The sequence below is a fragment of the Idiotropiscis lumnitzeri genome, chromosome 18 (genome assembly GCF_059441095.1).
Source record: "Idiotropiscis lumnitzeri isolate Australia: NSW breed Sydney's pygmy pipehorse chromosome 18, RoL_Ilum_1.0, whole genome shotgun sequence".
NCBI classification, from domain to species: Eukaryota; Metazoa; Chordata; class Actinopteri; order Syngnathiformes; family Syngnathidae; genus Idiotropiscis; species Idiotropiscis lumnitzeri.
Genome location: NC_142408.1, coordinates 12,661,425 through 12,670,533, shown reverse-complemented (window position 1 = coordinate 12,670,533; position 9,109 = coordinate 12,661,425). Strand labels below are relative to the sequence as shown.

General features: G+C 36.6%; 1 protein-coding gene across 1 annotated transcript; it reads right to left on the bottom strand.

The window, feature by feature from the left end:
- Nucleotides 1–3,175: 3,175 nt before the first annotated feature.
- LOC148319564 (uncharacterized) lies at nucleotides 3,176–7,788 on the bottom strand. Its single transcript, XM_088282090.1, has 9 exons — nucleotides 7,752–7,788; nucleotides 7,603–7,666; nucleotides 7,454–7,470; nucleotides 6,183–6,231; nucleotides 6,019–6,109; nucleotides 5,323–5,423; nucleotides 5,136–5,220; nucleotides 4,893–4,997; nucleotides 3,176–3,280 (listed from the first exon to the last, which is right to left on the bottom strand). Exons 1-9 carry the CDS (start codon nucleotides 7,786–7,788, stop codon nucleotides 3,176–3,178), a joined length of 654 nt encoding a protein of 217 aa, XP_088138216.1.
- Between the last annotated feature and the right edge of the window lie 1,321 nt (nucleotides 7,789–9,109).

Genomic DNA, 9,109 nt, shown 5'->3' with positions numbered 1-9,109 from the left:
CACGCTAATGTGGCAGTTCCGACAAAGACTTTCAAAATAAAATGGTTTATATTGATTTACATTATGTTTTTTGTTTTGCTGTTAGTCATTAGATTGTATTTTGTTTCAATTCATCAAATTCGTTAAAGAACTAAAGACCACCAATTGTGGGATGTAACTCAAATTGATTTTTCAGTCATCTGTTCTTTATTTCAGCATTTATTTTTCTGAAGACGTTCTGAAAACAGATATTTGTGCTTCTTACTCTGTCGACATAGGTTTGCTACTTTTAGAACCCCTGAGATGGCATTGTGCCAAAAAAGATATAGAGATTATGTTGATTTTCTTTTGTTTCTCTTCGCCAAGTTATCAAAAACAGGCGTTGTACAGAATATACAGTAAAAAAAAAAAAGCTTCCTTTATTTGAAATGTTTGACTTAAACACATTTCAAAGTCTGTACACTGTCTGTCTCTTTCTTAACTCAGGTGATTAATCCAACATTTTTTAACTCAGTTAAATATTTTAACTCAATTAATTCCGTTTGATTTGCTTCATAAATAATTTGCATACTTAGCAAATGTTGTGCCATATTAGCTGTACGTCTTTAGCAAGTCTCAGAACAAAACACCGTGCTCAAGTTACCACTGGGCCTTGCAAACCAACACTGCTGGAGTGTGGCGCTTGTGAGCAGTTTTGAGAAATGTTTAGAGGAAAAATGCCTGTAAAGATGTCTCCATTTAGATTGTATTCAAGAATCAAAGGAAGCTATTAGAACAGTCTTTGAATGATTCCAATTCTGATTCTAAATATACTTCATATTTGGTGATTTTGCATAAATTCCAAGATTATTCAAGTAAATATCTGTTCCAAGCGTCGCAAAAAATAGTGGTTGAAAAATGTGAATTTTTTTGTGATTAATCAGTTAAAAAAATAATCACTTGACATACATATACATATATATATATATATATATATATATACATATATATATACATATATATATACATATATATATATATATATATATACATATATATATATATATATATATATATATGTGTATATATATATATTGTGGATTGGTTAAATTTAGCTTGTATGGGGTAAATCTAACATGAAATGACTATTAAAATATTAAAAACAATCAATGATGTCGACACAAAATTAGCTTTTATTTTGCTTTACAGACTCCGTTCCGGCCGTAGAGTCACGATGGCTTTATCATATTCACTTTCTCTCCCCGCCCTGGCCCAGCTCTGCCAAATAGTGCAACCTAGAAGAAAAGCATGTCGCATAATGTTTTTCTTCTTGCTTAATTGTGTCATAGCCTTCAGTAGAATGCTGAGAGAGAAGGAACAGAGTGGCTGAGTGCTCCAGGGACCGATAAATTGTGAGAAGGGAATAGAAAACTACTTTATGCAATACATTTTTATTTGCATATTTAGCATTTTTGTGGACATTATAGGTTAATTTGTTTTTGAAACAAAATGCATTCATCTGCTGTCATTCAACCACAAAAAAAACTTTATATTACCAGAGATGGTCATTTTGTCCTATTTTGCTATTCCGTTCTCGACCTGGGCACCTTTCTGTCATCTTCCCTCCGTTCTTAGTCATTGTCCTTTTAAAGTGCTTCCGACCTTGCGTGTCACCAGTCCCTAAACAGCCCCCCCCCCCCGCCCCCTCCCCAATCTTAAATAATAGAGCTTTGATCATTCATCAACATTTTAAGCTCATTAGCCGGCTAATTTCCAGTTCACATCCATTTATCGTAATTTACGGACTACAATACACACCTGTAAAAGCCACAATAGTAAAATGTTGTTATAAGAACGGATTTGTACATAACATACATTCGCCGCTTCGAATTAATAGCCGCGGGTCTTCGCGTAATTAAATGGGATATTATCGAGATGCTTTTTTTAAGGGCCAGTACATGCAACAGCATTGCAAGAGTTCATTCTTCTCCGAGTGCAAATATGTAAATTTTATACCCGCGGTACTTGACCCAGTTAGGGACGATTATAGGGACAGACGAAAACCTACTTTAATTTTTGCTTCGTCTGTCCTTTAAAAAAAAAAAAAAAAAAAATTCTAATCCTCCCGTCACAAAATAAACATGAGTCCAACTGTTCGTGTCCAAACAGAGTAGCAGCAACGAGGACTCTCGTTCCCAGAAAAGTCAGCCAACCATCCCATATTTCTGCTTGTGCTTGGAGGAGTTATTTTTAATTTTGTTTCAAATGCGCTGAAAACTTTGCAAACCAAAGTGCCACCACCAAAAAGCTTTCAACAACTCCCATATTGAGAAAAGCACAAAATTTATCATCAAGGGTGTCGAGGGTTTGAGCCTAATTTAGTCTACAAGCAAATGTTATAGGTGTTTAATTTATTGCTGCACAGCATTTAATACAGTGTGATGTACTTGCTATGTTACAAGCTTGTTTGGTGGGCTGCGTGTGTAAAATTTGAAGTGTGACTTTAGCCAAATCTGAATTTATAGTAAAGATATCCATTCTACTTATATTAAATTACATTATTTACGTACCCTCCCAAAAAAATGGCAAAGGAAGAGATCAATTAAACATTAATTTATTTAACCGAAAGAGCGCGTTTGGCGCAAGAAAAAAAAACAAAGCAAAAAAAAAAAACATAACGAGGTATGCAGGTAACTAACTAAGGTGATTGGGTAAACTTGACTTCTGCTTCAATGCATTTTTTTTCTCCTTGTATGACTTTTACTGTTGTACTTTAAGTAGTTTTAAAACCACTACTTTTATACTTCTACTTAAGTAACAAGCTGGAGATAATACGTCAATTTCTACAAAGGTATTTTAAAATCCCAATAACGATTTTCTTATAATTTTAGAAAAGTAACCATTCGAAAATGTAAACACTTGCAGAGTGTTTACGAAATAAAATTTTGCGCATTAATCAGCTTCCTTTTTGCTGTAATGTGAGAAATTATTCATTATTGATTTGTGTTTTCTCAGAAATATAATTAATTAAATGTTTAATAAGGAGATAAATAACAACAATATTAAAGGTAATTTGTAATTTCAGAAGGGAGTATCAAGCCAGTAGCACTTCACATGTCAATACCCAAGAATAAGTTCTCTGTTTCAAAAAGTTGGTGGCCACACAGAGGTTTTGAAATGCTAGGAATACCCCAAAAAACTGTTTCAGTCTAAACATTTACATCCCTTTAAACTGCTGCATAATAGATAGAAGATGCTCGCCACGTTTCTGTATGTTGCTGTGCTCCTCCTTCAGTCTCTCTTGCTCTTGCAGAACCTCCTCCTAAAATTAATAGGATTGTTGTGATTTTACAGTACGCACACAAATGTGCTTTACATTCACATTCCGTTTTTCTCTCGATAAGTGTTTTCATTGTGTTTTTTTTTTAATACAGCTGTCAAAATTAAAGCGTTAACTGGAGATTAATTATTTTTTTTATTTTAACTCACTTGAATATTTTAACTCAGTTTACTCAGTTTGATTTACTTAAAAAAAATATTTGCATATTTGGCCAATATTGTACCATATTAGCTGTACATTTTTAGTACATCATCTCAAAACAAAACATCTTGCTCAAGTTACCACAAGGCCTTGCAACGCAACACTGCTGGAGTGTGGTGCTTGTGGGCAGTTTTGAGAAATATTCTTAAGAAAAATGCCTGTAAAGATGTCTCTGTTTTGGTCTTTGAATTAAATATACTACATATTTGGTGATTTTGCATTAATTCCAAGATATTATTCAAGTGAATATCTCTTACAAGCTTCACAAAAAATTGTTTTTACATGAAGGGTCGGGGCAATGGCAAAAGGTCTGTCCCACAACGTGTGATTCTTTTTGCCTCTTTTGAGAGTCAGAAGGTTTGATCAGAACATCGGCGATGGAGAGTGCCGTTGACGGGGGGGCCTTAACATATTGTGGAAAAAATATTCTTTGTTTTGTAAATTTGGAGACGTAATGCATAAGCAAAAAAAAAAAAAGACAAAAGTAAACTAAAAATTTAATTACTCCAAAGCAACAGTTGCGATGGATTCATAAATTCATGAATTCGTAATAATGAATTTTGATACTTAATATTTAATTTAGTTGTTTATTTATTCATCTATTGGTTGAAATTTCCTTCAATATATCCTCAGTTCCTCGTATATTTGGTCCCTACTTAGTCTTTTAGGATGTGCTGAGCACTTTTCACGACAATAACTATTATTCCCTGTATTAGTAATTGCTTATTTTTGGAAACAGAATACTCAAATTCACTATGAATCTCTTAGTGTTTCATTTGATTCAAGTTATTTTTCTATAATATCCCCATTCTTCAATTCCTCTTATATTTGTTCCCAGGTCATTCCTTCAATGTTGAGATATTTTGAAGTATTTTTACAACAATCTTTATTTTTCTGCTCTTGTAGGGTGATATTGAGTTTCATTGTCTTTTCCATATTGTTCCTCTCCATCGCTCAATACTATCAAAGCTTCCCATATGTATATTTTGACATCTCCATCAGTCTTCTATTTTTAATGTTGTCTCTCGCATTTCTGACCCAATGTTCTTTTTTTTCACTCCGTTAACAACTTCTAAATGTTCACCCAGCCATTTCGAGGTTCTCTTCACCCTCCTTACCCAAATCCTTCCATTTGCCGACACTTAATCAGCACCTTGGATGTTTCATTTATCTCTTAATCCACTTCGGTGTCCTCCATATACTCTCATCTGGTACCAAAGGTTATCAAAAGCTTTGTATGCGAGAAGGTAGTGCTGTTTTTTTTTTTCAAAATGTGTTTGGGCTGGGGGCTTAAGGTTTTATGTAACTGTTGCTGAAAAAATGTGATGAAAGATTCACAATCACTTATAATTGCTATACATTAATGTGTGTGTTTCTGTGACTTTGTATTAACCCTCAGTCTGCAGAGCTCTCTCCTTTCTCTGTCATTCTCCTCAGCTCTGGCTCGAAGCCATGCCTCATTTTGAGAACGGTGTCTGCCCAGCATCTCCTGCAGTTCCTGATACACAAACAATCGCAAAGTATCATAATAAGTGACAATATGTTTTGGATTCTGAAGCTTGGGAAATTTTGAAGTTGAAATCATCCATCTGTTCATCAACCATTATCTGAAACGAAGTTTTATGAAGTAATAAACCTGTTGGTGTTGTTGCTTCTTGGCCTCATGGTCTTCTTTGGCTATTTGCAGAGCAGTAGCAGATTTTGACAACTCTCTCTTCTCTCTGAAATGATAGGTCAAGTGTAGACTGTTGTTTCAGGTAAATGGAACATGTTCTCACAGAACTTGCGTTTTTTTTCTTGCATTTTAAACTCAACAAACGTACTGATCCAGCTTCTGGAACTCCTGGTCCAGGAGAGTGAATGCTGTCTGGATCATTGACATAGCCTTGTCTCGAAGTGCGCTGAAGTCTCTGCAGGCAAATATCTGCAGCAGAATAAAGTACAGCAGTAGCTTCACAGCACAGAAGACTTAATGCCTGAATGAAACAAATACATAAGTTTGGGTCAGGTAAGGTTATGTAGCCTCTCTCTCTCTCTCTCTCTCTCTATATATATATATATATATATATATATATATATATGAATGTGTGTGTGTGTATTTTATTTGTCAACAGAAGTATTACAAATCTGGGAATATGAGATGTGATCTGACATGTTCATTTTTTTTACTTTTTTTTTAAATTAACATTAGCCATTCAAAATGAAAATCAGCATCAAGGACATTTGTTAAATGGTTATGGAGCTACTAAATGTGAGGACAATTGCATAACATACTCAGTTTTAGAAATACCGTATCTGACCTCAAAGCTATTTGCCTTGACCTGCCAAAAAAACGAGTTTCAAATAACTTGCATTGTACAGTATACCGTGTACAGTGAATATCAGTTATTTTTGCATGAGAGATTTAAAAGTAACAAACAATAGTTAACAGACAAACCAGAAAACACCATCTTAGCTAAATATCATGTCACATCACAGTGTAGTCTCGAGCGATGTATGCGCGTGTACGTGTTGATCACCTGTCCATAATCTGTTATACTCTTGGACTGGATTGCAGGAGGATATTCACTCAGATCATAGCGAATATTGGGAATTTTTGTGGGAGTAAAACTGTTGGATGAAAAGTGAATAAAGTAAAATATGAGCATCATGAAGCGAATACTAATTAAACACACACACACACCTGTGACTGATTCCTTGAAGACCAAACTCAGTTAAAATCTCTTTCATGACTGTGGGTGAGAATATATGTTACAGATAATTCACGCCAACTTCACATCACATATTGGGCTCTATTTTTGTAGAAAGGCCATCTACGCAAATGCTGGCAGATCCTGATTTTTTTTTTATCAGTACATGGCTTGCTACATGCCAAGCTGGGCTGCGCAGTAAATCAGGTGTGTCTTTGAGATGCATTTGGCGGAGTGACAATTTGATGACAAAAAAGTCAATCTACAGCTCACACCTGCTAACGCGATATATTTCATTCAGACATATGTGAACAGCGAACATCCACCACGTTTAATCATTGGATTATTTCTTTTGAATCATCCCACTGTGCGGCACTGACTGGTGGTTGGGCCATTCTCGTCCTGCCCACTTCATGTCACACATGTGCTTCTTGAACATGACTACCGTTCCACATTTATAGGGAATGAAAGGAACCAATTTTATTAGCCAAGACTGAAGTCAGGTATGACCACTCCAACCATGGCGCAGCCCTCCCTCTTCAGGTCCTGCTTTTGTCTGCAAAATTGCCAACATGGGGTCTACGTGCCTCGAAGGATTAATGCCATTCACAAAAATAAAGCCCTATATGTTAAGATGGATTGGTGTGAATAAATAAACAAATGTGAATACCTGGTTGCCTTTCGGAGGGGTTGATTAGTTTCATCACTTTCAGGTCATTAAATTCCTGCTCTTCATTCCTTCCTCCAAATATGTACAACTGCCAACCATACAAACACTACTTTAATGAGCAAACAAATGCACCACAGTCTCCTCAGTTTCTGACAGTTCCCACATATGACTTATCAAGTTACAAACGTAAGAATATGTTGAAGGCACGCTGAGTTACTGCTAGTGATGGCTAAATGAAGCTTCAAATCTGCTTCATGAAGCAGTTGTAGTATATTTTGGGCCCCAGTAGATGGAAAGCACACTGACTTGCCATTTTTAAACCCTTTATTTTAACCAACAGTGCCATCTACACGACTCAAAATTCAACAACTGGTTCATGAAGCAAATTTGAAGCTTCATTTTCCCATTACTAGTTACTGCCATATCTATTTTTCCTTTAAATTGTTTAAAATGTTTGTCCTCCAAGTGTTTTATTTTTCATGATAAATGACAAATCCAGGTTTCTTCTCTTCCCCTCGAAGAAATGGAACTCTGTCATGAACCAAGGACGCTCTGTGAATCATTTATTGTTGTCATAGTGTAAAACACACTCACATGGCTGTGAACGATAATAATAATAATAATAATAATAATATTCCCTTTATTAGTCCCACAATGGGGAAATTTGAGATTCGAACCCAGGCCTCCTGGGGAGACTGGGTCCGGAACGCGGCGCCTTAGACCACTCGGCCATCCTGGCAGCCAGGCAGTGTGTCCATTTCGACGAGCTGGAGGAATGCCAACGTACAAAGGGACTTTCCACTTCATCTTAGCTAAGGACGCAAACGGGTCAAGGTTACTATGTTTGAGGATGGACACTGTATCTCTTGTTTCGCATATAATCTGCACTCACCAATACTGAATTTGTGAATCTCATTGGATGATGTCATTGTGTGGTCATCATTTGAGCTTTTGCCTCCAAACAGGTAAATATCCTTATCATGTAGACAGTTATGAATGTAATGAACATAAAATACATATACAGTGGAACCTCAGTTCTCGACCATAATCCGTCCCAGAACCCTGTTCGAAAAGCGATTTGTTCGAACACCGAAATCATTTTTCCCATTACAAATAATGTAAATCGTTTTAATTTCACAGCCTCCTTATTCTTTATTATCGTACTGATCGTAGATTTCGCCATGCTGTATTCCCTAGCCAGATCAGACACTCGCACACCTCCTTCATATTTTGCTATTATTTCTTTCTGAAATGCAATAGTTGTATGCACTACTTTTCTTTTTTCACTTGTAGCAGCTTTGCTGCTTGCACTGACTTTCTTTGGAGGCATGATTAGGGGCTAAAACACTTCGTACACCTATATAAAACGCGAGAGCAAAACGCAGCACGTCCGCACGCGACAACAGTTGGTCACGAAGAGAGCAAGAGAGCGATCTACACCCGTACGCCGCTCAGCATCCCACCCTCGCGTACGCACTCACGCGTCGTACCGGCGTTCGAACTCCGATTTTTGTTTGAACTACGAAGCAAGAATTTCTCGAATTTTTTGTTCGGACTCCGATTCGAAAACCGAGGTTCCACTGTATGTGAAAAACTGTTGATGTAGTGTTTCATTTTGACAGTTTATGTTCAATATTTAATAATATATGATGGGTACTTTTTAATAATAAGATTACATTTTATTTCAAGGTGCCTTTCTGTCACATGAAATGAAATAAATAACAATAGCAGGAAATAGATTAATGAGAACTGTTAATATAAATTACGATAGACGGATGTTATCAGAAATGGGTGAGAATTACAATGAATAGGCTTCTTTAAGCAGATATGTTTTGAGTTGGACTTGAAATGAAAGAATGAAATAATGTTTCTGAGGAGGGGTCGGAAAGCATTTCAGAGGCGAGGATGTAATGATGAGATGGATCTGAGAGTGCGGGAAGGATTGGGAAGATGGAGGAGGTCGGACAGATATGAAAGGGGGGAGGTTGTGGATGGCCTTGAATGCCAACAGGAGCACTTGGTGCATGGAGTGGGTTCTGGTGATGAGGCAGGCAGCTGGATTCTGGACCAGTTGTATTGGAGGGATTTAAGAATGGTGAAAACAGTGTTTGTGTGTACGTGGGTACTTTGTCATGGTGTGCAGTCAATGTATGTCCACTGCTGGCGGCAGGAAACTCTCCCTTTGACTCCCATTTCTGCCACACCAAGTTTTCTATTAATCAAAAAAAGAAGGTTGTTAATAAGGAGATG